At 32.2% G+C, this 17,604-nt stretch overlaps 1 protein-coding gene across 1 annotated transcript; it reads right to left on the bottom strand.

Annotated features, from left to right (window-relative positions):
- Positions 1-4,126: 4,126 nt before the first annotated feature.
- LOC124538575 (lipopolysaccharide-induced tumor necrosis factor-alpha factor-like) lies at positions 4,127-11,473 on the bottom strand. Its single transcript, XM_047115675.1, has 3 exons — positions 11,184-11,473; positions 6,626-6,914; positions 4,127-5,762 (listed from the first exon to the last, which is right to left on the bottom strand). The coding sequence occupies exons 1-3, from the start codon at positions 11,194-11,196 to the stop codon at positions 5,657-5,659; spliced, it is 408 nt and encodes a 135-aa protein (XP_046971631.1). The 5' UTR covers positions 11,197-11,473; the 3' UTR covers positions 4,127-5,656.
- Between the last annotated feature and the right edge of the window lie 6,131 nt (positions 11,474-17,604).

Raw genomic sequence — 17,604 nt, forward strand, 5'->3', positions numbered from 1 at the left:
TTTTATCTACCTTAAGATATTCTGCTTGAGTATTGTCGTCTAGAAAACATGGATTGTATTTGATGGCAAGTTTCGTATTTTTACCACGAGATCAAAAGTTAAATTGCAATCATACAGGAACGATAGACGGATAAGCTTGTTATAGCTGTACTTAATAAGAATTTATTTTTGAATTAGTTGTTACAAGTGTTAAGGTATGTACGTGGGTACATATTTTTAAAAAGTTTTTTTAAATAAAAATATTCTATTTTGTTTTTGTTTTTACTCAATTCTTGATTCATAAACATCTCTCATAATATGTCTAGCTAGTTCTATTGAAAATTAGCGATTAGACCATGGTTAGCTGTAGTTGATCCATACTCTTATCTAAGTAGGTACTCGATAACTGTTATGTATCGGCCTGTGGTGTCTTATCTTGTTATGGACAAATAGTAAGTGAAGCGGGCAATTGTAGACATAATAGTTCACTTTCAAATAAATAAATAAAATAAGTTAAATAAATACCTCATCGAAGTTCCGAAAATATGTTGTAAGATTATAGAACATACGCGAATTATAAGTGCTGTTTTAGTTTATTCGTGACATTAACTTTCAACCCAAAATTACATAAGTAAGTTGCAATGTTTTTATTATACAATAATATTTTTTCATTTTATTTTGTATCTGTATTTTTTTAAATGTGATAAATATAGTTCAATGATTTTTCTCATGCCTATATTTATTTCATAACTATTAATACTAGATATGATATGATAAAAAATGTATCGGATTAATTCAAAGAGTTCAATCTCTACTAAAAGATATGGATGTAATTGTAATGCCGAAATAATCATGTTTGTAATTTCGCAACCAAAGTAAACTGTTTTGAAAGTTAAAATTATAAAACAATTTATAAATACTGTAGTGAAGATGAGCTAAACAATCTAGCATAAGCAACGCTAAAGTATTTGTGTTGTTAGCAGTTAATTCAATAATGTAATGGTTTAAGTTAATACTTTAAGGAAATAACAGTTGTTGTCGCCATACACAAATATTTAAGCATAGACGTAATGAGTTGAATGATTAGGAGATCATTTTGTAGTATAAAATAATAAAATCTAGTTACAATACACATTTGTTACTGTATGTTGGTACTGTACTGTAGGTAAAGTAATGGTTCTGAATGAATGGTGAATGCCTATTCCTATCCTAGCCTATTCATATCGTAGTCCGACAAAGACACATAAACAACTATGCCATTGAATTGGCGCGATATCATTGGTCGAAATTGTGAATAATCTATGGTATTCATTATGGATTCGTGAGAAAAAATGCGTTTTCAGTAGTACTACTAGTAATACAGCGGAGCTGTATTACTAGTAGTATTTATTATTATATTTTATATTCTCCATGTGATAGGATCACACGGAGAATGTAAATTTAAAGTATGTTTATCTTTATTCTTTGAAATTAATGATTTTTTTTCAGTGGATAACAATTCATACGAGCAAATAGCTCAGAACAATGAGGTTTGTATTGAGATGGATTTGTTGCGGGTTGGTTCGGAACCGGTGGGCATGCGATGTCCATACTGCCAAGAAGATGTAATGACTAAAGCTGATTATAGGAGCACCACAAAGACTCATATCCTCGCTCTAGTATTAGGTCTATTATTTTGGTAAGTCTATTTACCTACTTTTGAATTTTCGTATTATATATATACCTCCTCTATTACAAGAACATAATTTATCACGAGATCTTGAATTGTTATAATTTAATCAATAGTATTCACATGGATTGCAATTTCTCATCGTAACTTTGGAACACAAATAGACAATTTTACTACTTTTTAGAGCCGAGATGGCGCAGTGGTTAGGGTGCGTGCACCTTAACCGATGGTAACGGGTTCAAACAGAGGCACCACTGATTTTTCATGTGCTTAGTTTTGTTTGTAATTCATAAAATATAGTGAGGAAATTTGCGTGTGTCAAATTTTAACGAAATTATATCACATGTGTATCGACAAACCCAAATTGAAGTAGCGTGGTGGAATATGCACCAAAACTTATCCTCAAAAGGGAGAGGAGGTCTTAGTCTAGAAGTGGGAGATTTACAAGTTGTAAATGTAATGCAATACTAATTTTTAATATTTTTAAGAATATATACATAAGTAATAATTTTATTTTTTATTGAATTTCAAATCACCAATCATTTTTTTGGCTTAAGTAGTTATCATAAAGTACGATATATAAATACTGATATAATTAGTTTTTCTCTTTAATGCGACATCTCGTTAATGTAAGTTGTTGTGTGCAAAAGGTGGTATCTAAAATTAAGTGCTACTATAAAAAGAAGTATATTACTGTTATACTTAACTTATTTCAAAAAAATGAAAATATAGTATCAATTCAATTGAAAATTGTAATTCTGTCTAATAAAACAGTAGAAAATAATCAGATCTTATACTATTTCTTATAGTAGAAAACGTTTACTTAAGACCTTTTGCAATGGCAGCATCACGTTATCGTGATATTGTGTGAGGTGACAATTCTCGTATGATACTGGTAGGTATAATAAATGTGAAACATTAATCATCTATTTTAAAAGGTCTTTTATCGTTTCTATGTTAGGTTGGTTTAAAATAAAAAATAAAAATAAACAAATATAGTTGATTTTTCCTGTTCCAACGGTCATATCTTGTCATAACGGACTTGGTTTTTACGCTAAAAATTCCAAAATATGTTAGCAAAATATCATATAAGATGCTGTCCTTGATAGGCCTTTAGTCACAATCTTACCTGTTTCTTCGTATGCCATGTTTTAATCGAAGTGGTTGTTTTTATAAATAATCGTCAATATTATACTTATACAATTGTTCGAATAGGATTTTCCACGACACCTTTTTTTAAATTACAAATCAAATGATATACATTTAATCTTGCACAGAAAAATAATTTTGAAGTTTATTTGATTATTATTATATATAAGTACGTATGGCTTTTGCCATTATTGAAAGAGTGCTAGTATAAAGAAATAGAATTATTCACTTAAGATACATGGATAATATATATTATGAGCAGTTATTTATTAGAATGTTTAAAGCAAACTTTTTGTATCGTAAATTTCCTTCCAAAATCGTTTTAATTACCGATTAGTTCTTTACGACAGAACCAAAATTTTCCGGTGACATCATGCAACGAAAGCTAGCTTAATTATTTCGTTCGTAAGGTACCGCGGGAATGTTTACTAACCACTTTTAATTATTATTATATTGATAAATAGTTGTCGATTGCATTTATATTAATAATTATATTTTGTTGGTTGTTAGATATTAAGTAGCGTTGTCCTTGGAGTTCAAGCTTGCTTTTTTTAATAATATATATATATATATATATATATATATTATATTTTGTATTTCCCATGTGATAGTGATTTTAATATGAGACAACATCACATACATTACTCTGATCCCAATGTAAGTAGCTGAAGCACTTATGTTATGGAAATCAGAAGTAACGACGGTACCACAAATACCCAGACCCAAGACAACATAGAAAACTAATAGTAATCTACATCGACTTGGCCGGGAATCGAACCCGGGACCTCAGAGTGGCGTACCCATGAAAACGTCATGGCTTGGTCAATGGCGTAACTATCGTAGGGCAGGCGGTGCAGTGCACCAGGGCCCCCGAGCTCAGGGGGCCCTCTAAACTAAATCTTAAGCTTCTTTAAGGTTAATTATTAGTTATAGAGGGATGGGAAAGAGGGGGTGAAGGCCTGATTCTTTTTCTGTGCACCGGGGCCTTTCCTCAACCAGCTACGCCACTGGGCTTGGTTTAGCCATGAAAGATCTAGAGAGCCAGACAGAGTTACGGTCAGATTTATAACATTAGTATTGTTTAAAGGGATACCGTTTTCTTTATAGGTGGTTGTGTTGCTGCATATTACCATACATTGTCAAGCGATGGAAGAACGTGGAACATTATTGTCCCAACTGTCGTCGATTTTTAGGTGTTTACACAAGAAAATCATTATTGTAAATTGACTTTAAGTACTTAAAACATATGCCTATTTATATCTGTATTCTTCTGTTATTATTAATTAATAAGTAAAAATATACACTATAAATGATAATTCATTATTTTTATTTAATCGATTTTTATTGAAATAGTTCATTTGCTTAGATGATTTATATTAAAATAAAATTAACAATATTTTTTGTATTATAAAAATAGCACGTCTGTCCAGTGATAACTTATTCAAGACGTAATTGTATAACGAAATTCAGTATTTGAGACAAGTTGCATAAACTAAAGGACATTTTAAATTAAAAACGGTATCTTTGTTTAATAAAAGTCTTATCAATAATTGCGACAAAACTTTGGAACATGTATGTAAGGCAAGTATTATTTTAAAATCGAATTAACATTCGATTTTAGGAGAAGTGCACAAATTCAAAGTTTGACATTCGCATTAATTGATACGTACTGTTTAAAACAGTAACTAAAAACATATAGGTATAATATTTCAAATTCATTTTATGGAAACTTCATTTAGTTTTTAGTAGAACTATTCTGTACGACCTAACTTGAAAATCATAGAAAAAGTATTATTTTGGAAAGAGATATGCATTTTTTGTTACAGAAATTATAATTATTTAATATAAAGGATATGCATGCATTCAAATATACTTATATTCACTTATAATCCGCACAGAATAGCTCTGCTTATTTATTATATTTATATAAAATCTATCACAGAATTTTTTATAAGTTTCACATAGCATTAAGATGTTCTTTTTTCATTTAGACATAAGTTACAATCTTTAGCTAAATAAAAAATAACAATGAATACAATTCTATTTCATTCCAATTTCACTTCCGAAGCGAAAAAAATAGCGAGGTATTTTATCAGGTTACAATTATAATCCCTGTTTTGTAATTATAAATAAATACCAATTTATATAATAAATATATATTACATTATGAAGTAAAAACCTTTTATATTTATTTTTAATAATAAAAAATTTACTCCGGTCACACCAAAATAATATTTTGAGCTTGACATTATTAGTTACACAATGTTCTGTTTTTTTCTTCAGAATGTCAAATGAGTGTTGGCAGAAAGAGGCATCGGCGTAAAACTATTCAGCCGATATAGATTATTAATTAGAAATTTAGTTCATGTATTTGTATTTAACATTAAGATCTTTATCATTCTTAGTTTTCTAATAAAGAGATTACACATCACATTTTCAAGACAATTATTTATAATAAGAAAATGTATATCTAAACTAAATACAATTAAAAATAATTAAATTCGCGCGAACGTTTATTAAACAAATTAGATCAATTTTATTTCATTACAATATTGAAATGGAGACAAGAAACCAAAATACCATTCTTTACACAACCTTTCGATTAATACTCTTTAATTGAATCTGTCAAAATTGTATAAAAATAATCATTACTTACCTATTTATAAAAAAAATATTATTCTGTAGAGGCTTAGAAATGTTATCATAAAATTATTATAAATTGCATTTAAAAATACTATTTTTCAAAGTACCGAGCCGAGTCGAGCGAGACAATTACCCTGTAGAGGTTAATTTTAAACCTGATCTACTTATTTAATGCACCTTAAGTACGCTTACAATTAACTAGATCGAGAATATTAATTACGAAGGAACGTGGGTGCCTATAAAGGCTCTGCATTGAGGACAGTAATGATTCGCTGTTTTACAGGACTTGATGCAATACGGAACCAAGCAGCCACAGCAGCATCTGTAATTAAAGAACGAAGACATATAATACATTAATAAATACAGCATCATATTTACTACTGAAAATTTATAATAATGATATATTTTTAAGTTCTCTAAATCTGTCTAAGATTTGTTTAAATCAATTATTATCAGTCGTTTGTAAATAAAACGTTTCAATGGCTTATCTCTAAAGATTTCATAAAGATAAGGAATTGCATAATTTTGTGATAAATATGACGAGTTATAGGAGATAATCTAGCTCTTTTAGTTACATAAATATATTACTATCTTCAATGTAAGGCAATTTAGAGTATATTTTATTCATGCGAATGTTTTTTATACCTACTTCAATTTGTATAAAAAATTAAATATTGCTTTGCATGCCGGAAGACTTCTAATTCCAAAGCTACCTCTTTCACTTTCACTAATAATTGTCATGATGGTCTTGTGAAATAATTACCAAGGTACATTACTATAACCGAAGTGGAGATAGACATGTGCATATTTGAATCTTTATTTTATCATCACATCACATCACATCATATTGAGTTTATGTTCGATTGGTAGCTCATTTTTTTAGGTATGCTTTTTAAACATTCGATTTTAATCTAAAAATTCTGGTTGTGATGCTGGCAGGCAATAAAATGCAGTCACATTAATTTATCATAACTTAATATGTAAAGCACGTCTATGGAGAAAGTTTAAAATAACGAAAAAGATCCGATTTTGATATAGTTTTCACTTTACGTTACGTTTTCTATTACGTTCATAATTTCTCAGGGAATTTATTCATAATTTTTATTTAGGTATTATGTCTATGTCCTTGGTATTTATAATATTAGTGATGATAACGACTAATACTACTTAAATAAACAGACTTACCCGGCAATAACACAAAGAGCTGCAGACACGATATGCGTTCGATTGTTTGATACGTATTCTACCCTTGTCACTATTGATTTATTGCACGTAGGGCACACTGTACCGGTAGGTCCTGGACCCATTTTGATAGAAGCAGTGTTCGTTCTGGGGGCAGATGTAACCACAAGTGTGCGAGGGTTATCCGTGACCGGTGGTGGCGGAGATGGTGCGTTTGCATAGTAAGATGGCGGTGGTGCAGGATGAGGTGGCATCTGTTCGTACGGTGGTGGTAGGCCCATTTTATTTTCCACTGAAAAAAAAAAAAACAAATTTTCTATTGAATCTTCCTAAGTGTAATGAGTAAGTTGAAATGATTATATTTTAATAGTGAGTAATAATTGGTATACATGTTTTCTTCTTAATTATCTAATAATAACTGTAGATAGATTTACACAATTGCTATTATCAAAAAAGTAAACAGCGCTCACAATACGTACATTAATTTTGTAATTAGACAAAAACAAAACAAATAGATGGAAGGTTGAAAGTTAAAATAAATAGTAAAGTATTAACTGTAATTTTTGGTTTCCAATAACCATTTAAAAATATTTAAAAATATTATTTTTTTTATATTAAAAATCTGCGTCAATTCATTTTATGAGATCGATTCTGAAGTAACCGAATATATATAATGGGAAGTGAATATGAATGGAAAGTTATTGATATCTAAAACATAATATGTATTTAGTTAGAAACATATTATGTATTCTACATAATATGTATGACAGAAACAGTATTAAGATACGTTAAACGGACCTGCATATCTAGCTGAATTTAATAATGTTGAAACCTACCCGAGCATTATAGTTCTTTATTATTTTCTTTATCTTTTAATTGAATCAAATAATCGTTAGGATACATAAGGAAAAAAATGTAGGCTCTTTATTTTTGTAAGCTGATGAAAAATACAAATATTAATTAATTGCAAATTTTAAAAGCAGATTTCATCAGCTAACTTTAGGAAGTGGAGGCAAGAACAATAGAATAGAAGAGCAATAGAAAAATAAATGTATTTTAGGATTTATATATATACTTCTACTATGAAACATATCCATAATCATACATCTACTAAAAAACGTGTGTTTTGGCAATAATAGATGAGAAATAATTGTTTGATTCTTAAATTAAATGTTTCGCGCGAAGGTTTTCCTTGTGGCCTCTATTTAATTTATTCCAATGACTAATTCTACTGTTTTCAGATATAATATAGGTTAATTATATATTTACTTGATATTGTCTTTGTTCTAGTCCGTCTGAGTAGGTTTCATAGACTCATCAGATATTCTACTTACAAATGAGTATTTTTGTATTCCGATTTAAAGTTTGATTTAGTTTAACTACAGGCGCAACAGATATAATATCATAGTTCCCAAGGTTTGGGGGCGAATAGTTGATATTTCTTATAGAGATAACTAGCAAACCCCAAGCTTCTCACGGGTGCAACGATATGACATCACAGTAGAAACTCCTAAAATTATCAGTGTTTCTTTACTAAATTGTCCATGTATATAAAAACCTTCTTCTCGAATCACTCTATCTATTAAAAGCGCATCAAAATCCGTTGCGTAGTTCTTTGTTTTATACCATGTAGTGATGTATTAGAAGTATGATGAAATTACCAGCAGCTGGCTCGTTTGCTAGCTTGCTTCCTTTAATATAAAAATGAACCTAATCAGCAGGTTCCAGTTGTTATGAAGTATTACGTAATGATTACGTACCCGTCATAAGCCGATGCAGTGAATGCACATATGATGGCTAATTACCGAGTTATTACTTGCGGAACAATACGCTTGTTAAATTCTTAGAACATTAGCTGATAAAAGAATAATATCTCAATACAAAAAATGCAAGTTATAGTTAAATTTTATAACTACACTAAAATATACAAAATAATAAATTAAATCCAGAGCCGGATTTAAAGGTCTGGAGGCCCCCGTGCCACAAAGCAGTGGGGGCCCCTAGACAAACAGAAGCGTGAATAACCTAATAATTATATTATCATGAATTAATTACTTTTTTTATTTCAATCAGTAAGCTATGATTTATTTACTTGTATCGGTAACTGTTAAAATATTAAATAATAACATTATTATAATTTGACTATACCTCGGTATTTGTTAACTTGCTGAAAACTGTGGCCCCCACTAATGTGGAGGCCCCAGGGCAGTTGCCCCGGTTGCCCTCCCCTAAATACGGCCCTGATTAAATCACTAATTGCTAAGGGGATCGCTTTCATACGTATTTTTGGATACAAGACATGATAAACATATTTAAGGAGTATCATTAAGTTGCTGGCTTCCTAACCATTCGGGTTGATGTTTTTATATTCTTTGATAAAATAATCTGTACTTAAAAAAAAACATTTTGCTACTGCGCCAATATGGTATAGGCTAGGTTATGTATATAATAAATAAATCTAACCAATAATGGCGCATGTACAGGTGTTTTAAAATCTTTTGTGTAGAAATAAAAAGATTCTTAGTGGATACCATCACGCGGCTCCAATGAGAGTTGGTTCAATTTAATTTAATCACAAGATGGATAGGGAAAATTTTCACCCTAAACATAAAGTGTTTCAGCTCACTTATAGCGATGTTTCTTTCACCACCAAGCATGAGATATATGTATAAATTAAACACATGCAAATTCAGTGATTCTCGCCCGGTTTAGAACCTGAGATCTTTATTGACATAAGATGACGGCCAGTCGTCTCGTCGTCTTTGCTTATTAATTTTTTAATATAGGTTTGCATTGCCTTGAATCGACTTTTGATCTTCTGGGTAAAATATGAAACAGCCTTCCTTACCAGGGAGACAAGACGAATCAGGTTGTATTTTTAACCTAAGGTTCAAGTGTTTTACATTTAAAACGCCTAAAAAAACTGAAGTGGATTTTATTCTTATTTTTCAATGAAATTACTAATCATGGGCCCAACAATACATATTACGAGAATTAAGCTCTAGTCCATTATACTATAGCAAGTTCTGCTGCTGGGCTAAGGCCTCCTCTTCCATTAAGGAGAGGGTTTGGAACATATTCCACAAAGCTGTTCCAATGCGGGTTGGTGGAATTCACATGTTTTCCTTCACCGCCGAGCACGAGATGAATTTTAAACACAAATTAAGCACATATATATAATGGCGCTTGCCTGGGTTTGAACCCGAAATCATCGATTAAGATGCCCGCGTTCTAAGCACTGGGCCATTTCAGCTCAGCTCACTAATCTAGCTCTTATTATCTTAACATATTATTAGGTGATCGAATCTTATCTGAAGATAGCATATCATATTGATCTGATAAATAATTCCGGTACAAATCTCTATCGATAATGCTATATTAACATTAAATATTAATGCTTTTGCAAATTACTTATATAAAATCATCTAATTTAGGTGACATTGTATGAAAACTTTATGGGTCTGTAATAATTACAAAATTAATTAAGTAACGGTCTTAATGATGATTATTCGTTATTATGTTTTAATTTCGATTGTAATGTTGCCTATACAAAAAATGTGCAAGCATATCTGAAATTAGTTAAATCCAAATAATAGAAGATACACGAAAAATACGTCCGTACAAATTTGTTTGCTAAGGACAAAACAAAACTTTCTTTATCTGTTACCGCGGAAGACTGAATGAATTACAAAACAAATGACAATTTGATTGGTTATGAAAGTTACTGTCATTTTGCTGAATAGGTTACAATGTTTATCTGAATTACTAAAATGTATTAAAAAAATCTTACATATTGCACCTATGCGCAGTTATTTCGAAACAACGATTAAAATTTGCACGAATTATTCAGGCCGTATCTAAGCCAAGGTTTATGAAAACGGAAAGCGTTAAACCAGAGTTAAATTAATATTGACATTGGTTGATTCTCTTTTTAAAAAACATGGATTGTTCTCAATGAACTATATTTGATTATAATTGTTCATTTGTTGATCCAGTTAATTTATGTTTGTACAGTCATAGAATCAGTTATATCTTTGCCTAATTGACTTGTGACTTCAGAGATTACGCGGGGAAAGACAAATAGTGTTATTAGTTTAAGTAGCTTAAAAGTAATTGTTGTTTTATTATTATTTTACAAAGAAACTACATTTTTTTTTAAAGGATCTATGTTGATTTGAAAGTTATTAGTCATTTGATATGTTAATTTGAATCGTTTGTCTAGGTTAGGTTAACCGTTATGTAAATCGTTGAAAATTCTAACGATATTTAGGAATATTTAGGAATTTAGGTCATCGAAAACTTCAAAACTACGCAAAGGAATGGTTGTTATTAGCAAATATTTTTTTCTCATGTTAGGAAAGAACTCTATAATTACTACAAATGATTTAATTAAAGTTCATATTAAAAAAAAAAAACTTCGTATATTTTAAATTTAATATACAAATATATCTTATAAGAATTTTGGTTAATTTGATAAAAAATATCATAATCACAAAATGCAAAGGATTAATGTAAAAAGAACGATTATTTATTTATTGCTTTACTTGGTGTGTTTACTTACTTGTGGCGTCCATTATGATGAAATAACCTTTGCACTGATTTCTTAATATTACAGCTGACGCACTCACTTTACTAAAACTTTAATTATATAGCTGAAGTTTTAATATTTGTTTCTTCAAATTGATTGAACCTTTAATAAAACATTTAATGTTAAATTTCTCCGTGTATCTTTCGTTTCTATCTTCCGTGTGGCACTTTGTGGAAAACTTGTTTACTTGATGACGCTAGTAGCGATTAACGAGTGAATGCACTCCGGCCTCCGCAGCCCGCGGCGTGCGGTTATTGCCGGAGACTAGTGCGGGAAAGAGAACCTTCGAACGTGCGATAGAGACGGCAGATATGCGCCTGCGTCACTCAATCCCTTTCTACTCGCCTTAGCATACCTCCCAATTATATAGTCAATTAATAAACAATGCGCAATCCGATTCGCGAATGTCACAACTAAGCTAATTTAGCATCCGCCATATTAGCGCTGCCTACAGGCAATCTGATGTGTGGATCGCATTGATGGTCGGTAAACTCAGTGTCGTTGGCGAATTACTATGCCCAAATCTGAGTTTATTGTTATCAAAATAGCACAACAATGATATCTATAAATATTTTAGTTCTTACAATGACTAGCATACAAATTATAAGAATCAATACATACGGACCACACACGTTACAAACTTAAAAAAAACCCAATTTATTTATATATAATAATGACAGTAGCATACATTTTCTCTCCAACACACGCCTTAGGAATTTATAACTAAGTAGTAGATAAGTGTGTATCGGATAATTCTAATGTTCTCGATTAGATGAATGCCGGTGCGCTATGTGTTAGTAGGGTCTTTGCCGAATATCTTATCAGTAATGGGTACAAAGATTGTTAAAACATATGTAAGAATGTAGCTTGGACATACAAAGAGCGAGATGAATTACAAACACAAATTGAGAACACTTAGCTTCATGAATAATAAAAAATTAAAAATGATTAGTTAACTTAACGTAACACGCGATAGAAAACATACCAAATAAGTCATATCATACGATGACATCCAGCTGGCTGATTTCGGACACACCATGCATGCTAGGCAACTAACCAGGTTATATGATCAAGATGTGTGTTTGCGAACAAAGGTCTAATAATTACATGAGATGGCAAATCCAACACGATATGATGATTCAGGCGCAAGAGCAACAGATGTACGTACTTTTTGAGGAATGGGGCTTTATAAATTTCCGAAACACAGATACCGGGATTCTTTGAGCTTGTACCTACAATATAAAATCTACTTAGATAAACGAGGCAATTATATTATACGTTGTTATTCGAAGGTATGTAGAATAGTACTCTCCTGCTTCTCTCTCTCTCTCTCTCGGTGGTAGATTTTCGACAATCAATAAGAAAGTGTAAACACTTCTATTTTGAATAAAGGTTTTTGACTTTGACTTTGACTTGCTTCTCTAGACATACATAGATTACCATTGATCACTGTTGTTTTCGGGCGACGAGTTAAACGCTTCGATTTTGTTTAGGTTCACCATCGAAAGGACACCGCGACTTTAGTAGAACGGTTCATATAGTGGAAGACTAGACGCCTCTCAAACAGGCCAAGTTTGACAAATACACTGATACCTATTTCACTTAGTATCTTTTTAAACGAAAAACAATAAATATAATGCAAAAAATATTCTAGGTTTTTGGAGACACTCCTCTACCTATAACAGATATATTGGTGTAATATACTTATATAATATTTGTACACCAGGAGGGTATACTAATATAGCCTCGTGGTGCAGACTGATGTATTTTGATTCACTGGTGACTCCTGCTGTAGATGTAGAAGCTGTATAGGCTGAGGATCTGTAGAAATAAAATAGTTGGCATATAGTGTGAATATTACTTGGTGGTAGGGCTTTGTGCAAGCCCGTCTGGGTAGTACCACCTACTCATCAGTTATTCTACCGCCAAATAGCAGTACATTTAACACAGTACACAGCAGTACAGTAGCAGTGAAGGGTGAGTGAGCCAGTGTAACTACAGGCACAAGGGACATAACATCTTAGTTCCCAAGGTTGGTGGCACATTGACGATGTAAGGAATAGTTAATATTTCTTACAGCGTCATTGTCTATGGGTAATGGCGACCACTTACCATCGGGTGGCGCATATGCTCGTCCGCTAACCTATAACATAAAAAAAATATATTACTAAAACTAGAGACTAAAAACTAAATAAACATATATAAATACACATAACTTATAATACAAAGTGTTATCTAATCATGAACAACTCCTTCTTGTTTAATTATACTTAAGATAACATCCATAATTTATCTCATTCATTTTACAGAAGAGGTCTGTCCGGTCTTTTGAACTTTGGGCTCGATGTTGAAATAGGAATACCCTTATAGTTACATATTGGTATATCCACATAAACAAAATAAACATAAACATAAATATGAGACAACATCACATACATTACTCTGATCCCAATGTAAGTAGCTAAAGCACTTGTGTTATGGAAAATCAGAAGTAACGACGGTACCACAAACACCCAGACCCAAGACAACATAGAAAACTAATGATAATCTACATTGACTCGGCCGGGAGTCGAACCCGGGACCTCGGAGTTACGTACCCATGAAAACCGGTGTACATACCACCTTGAACACGGAGGTCGTCAAATTGGTTTGTATTTGTTTCTATAATGAAGTTACGATATGTTTAACTATGCCAATGTTTATAATATTATAAATTAAGTAACTGGTTTATTTAATAGTGTCTTAAACTTTGTATGAAACTAATAGACAATAGTAACTGGTGTCGAAAACTATGTATGTTGTTGCATCGTGGTTCCTTGAATGGACGAACCGATAATGTTTAAAATGTTTTTTAGTTTGATAAAACTTAGTCTTCGAGAGTGAGCAAGAGTGAGTTCTTCTCTATGTTCTATAAAAATCGGTTCGTAACTTTGAAGTTATAATTAAATCTTAGAAATAGTTATCATTTACCTATTCATCTAAATACTATCAGAAAGAAAATAAAAAGAGATAACAGAAGGTGGAAGAAGTGAATTGTCGTTACAATCACAACTATTAATACTAATGAAACTCTTAGATACACGATATACGAGTATATTACGTGTTGCCGTTACGTTGGGCCGTTGAGGATCAAACCATAGAGTTTTCTGGAATTGCTAATACGCAATAGTCAGATAAAGTTGGAAACTATACTCTAAAACTAAATGAAAAGTTTTTTTGCAAGGTCTCATTGAAATGTCTGATAAAAAATCTCATTGGGGCAAAGAATCGCCTGCGCCGCAGCCTATTAAAGTCACTGCTTTTATCAAGTTGCGTTGTAAATTGTTGTCTTTTAATACATAGCTTTCATGATGACATAGCATTCGGGACTAATTGTAAGGTAACAAAAACCGCAAAACTTTGGCTTGCCAGCTGTTTCTTGAAATATATATGACGACCTCCCTGGTCGAGTGGTGTGTACACCGGTTTTCATGGGTACGCCACTCCGAGGTTCCGGGTTCGATTCCCGGCCGAGTCGATGTAGATTACCATTAGTTTTCTATGTTGACTTGGGTGTGGGTGTTTGTGGTACCTTCGTTACTTCTGATTTTCCATAACACAAGTGCTTTAGCTACTTACATTGGGATCAGAGTAATGTATGTGATGTTGTCTCATATTTATATTTTATATTTATATCTGTGAGGTCTAAGTTGATCTTAATCGTGCTTCATCATTCTAAGCTATTTTATTTACTTTGTAGACTGCGTTCTGCGACAGCGTTTCACTCTAGTGAAAAGATAGGTATATGTTTCGCATTCGGCAATTCGAGGCAAATTTCGAAGGAATTATTGTAGAAATTTAGATTAAATTATTACTATAACTACACTACTACTATTACTATTCATAGAACTTAATCGAGATTACGTACCAGTTGAAGTATATAAGGCGTTAGGATCCGCTGATAAGCGGGCGTTCGGATAATCTGACGTTGAGTATTATCTTGAATCCGAAAGGCAACTTTTCGAAAACTCAGTTAATTCAGTCTAGATTCAAGCTGAGCTTATACTTCTTCTTGTTAATTCATATAATTCTATAATTTAATTGGTTTCTCGTTAAAATCTAACTAAACCCTACTTGAATATTTTGATTTTATTTGATAGAAACGTTCCACAAAGGCTGATATTGAAATCATTTTGTTTTCAGGCGGTACTGCGATCTTTGAGGACTATCAATTTACCTGAAGAAAAATTCAGAAAGTACTTGAATAAAATATATAATTAGTCATCGCATTCGCATCGCAAACAACAGTTGTATTTAAATGTAAATCGAATTTATGCAATTCTCAAGTTAATTTGATGGCAGCAAACCGGCTGTTGAACGGTAACAAAAGCCCCTTAATGAAATTTAGGGTTCAGAATAAATCCAGCGTAATAAATTTATTTCAAAAACGTTTTAATATACATACAAGATGGATGAAAAAAAAATGTTACTTTCTATTAGTAATGGATGACAAAAAATATGCTCTCGATTGATTATTGAGCACATATTAATTTATCTGAGGTATTGCTTCAATCTAGCAACCCGCATTGAAGCGTTTAGGTGCAATATGCACCAAAACTTCTCAAATAGAGAGGAGACCTTAGCCCAAGATTGGGATACTTTCAGGCTGTTACTGATGTATGTTGTTTTTATTTGACGGTGATACTACAGTTATACACTGGTCGTCTTAAAGTATCTGAGACATGACCACACTCATCTATGATTGCGTACATATTTAGAGTCCTTTTCGTAATTAGATGAATATAACTTATCACTAGTTAGTAATATGTTATTCATGCAAGAATATGTAAATTGTCTATGAGAAAATATAAACATTCTTGATTTCATTGGTGGTAGGGCTTTGTGCAAGCCCGTGTATATAGATACCACCTACTCATCAGTTATTCTACCGCCAAACAACAATACTGAGTAGCTAAAGGCACGAGGGATATAACAACTTAGTTCCCAAGGTTGGTGGCGCATAGACGATGTAAGGATTAGTTATTATTTCTTACGGCGTCATTGTCTATGGGTGATGGTGACCACTTACCATCAGGTAAAAAATGTTTACATATGAGAATGAGTGTTTCATGTAGTGAAATATATTTGAGCAGACTTCTAAATAAGATACTTATATCAGGTTTTCAATATTAATAGGGAGTTTATATGGGAATACTTATCCGTCAGTATTACCTTGATCATCTGACGACTCAATGATTTGATAAAGATTTATTCAAGTTTTAGGTAGTGAACAACTTCTATACTATTAATTTTTGATTAGCTAATTTTATCACTTACGATTAATCGCAATACGAAGAGCTTTAGTAATTTAAACTTCTAGGCCTTCATCTATTAAGTAAATTACTTTGATAATGCAATGATTGCGATGACTCTCTGCGCAACCTAGTCGTGTACTCAAGGGTTGTTGATCCAGAATTTGCCAGCATTGTTAGGGATTTCGCAGGATATTGAGTTTACAGTCAAATTTTTTCTGCACTTTTCATCTGATGGATATTCATAGACACACGTCTCAGGTTTCAGTGAAAATGCACCGCTTTCCCAGTGCCTTCGAAATGATGGACGGGTTTTCTCCGTGAATTTTCAGTAGTAGCGTCGACTTACGATTTGACTGTATTGCATTCCTATTGCTTGGTAAGCATGTAAAGCTGTTTACTTTGCGCCTGATCTCATGCCGGCTATGTCGCATTTTCCTCCAATCGGACCTGTTTGTGAGCGCACCTGTATTTTTGCACATACTTGCTGTTTATAGTACCTACAATATACGCAGTTGAAGACAATACCCCAAGAGGAGTATGAGTACATACGTCCGTGCTATGTTCTCAAAATTCTGTTTATTAAAATGTATTCTAATATAATTATATCTCGAATTCAGAGGCGAGGCAATATCGAAAATGTTGTGAACAAGCACATTTTGGGCCCCTAGAAATCCACTTAAAATATAAAAGAATCATCGGCTTACCCTTAAATTTGGAGACTCCTTAGAGGGAGGGCCCGTGGCCCCTTTAAATGTGAGGCCGTGGGCGATGGCCCACGTCGCCCACGTCTTACGCCGCCTCTGATTGTATTACAATTTTAAAGGTCATATATCCTAAAATAAAATGTACGAATTCAAATTGTATCCACCTACTAACCTGAATATTTGATATTTATATTTTTCTTTACAATAACATGCAATAGATAATAAGAGAAAACATAAATTATTCGTTAGAAATGATTTTTAAAACTAAAGTATTCTAAGTGAGTATATAAAATTTGACGGTTGAGAGGTCCTCATCGGGAGCCATTCCGGGCGAGAAATAGGTCAATTTTAACAACGAAATATGTCATTAGATTTCAAATAAACAGGTTAAATAAT

Source organism: Vanessa cardui, chromosome 2 (assembly GCF_905220365.1).
Source record: "Vanessa cardui chromosome 2, ilVanCard2.1, whole genome shotgun sequence".
NCBI classification, from domain to species: Eukaryota; Metazoa; Arthropoda; class Insecta; order Lepidoptera; family Nymphalidae; genus Vanessa; species Vanessa cardui.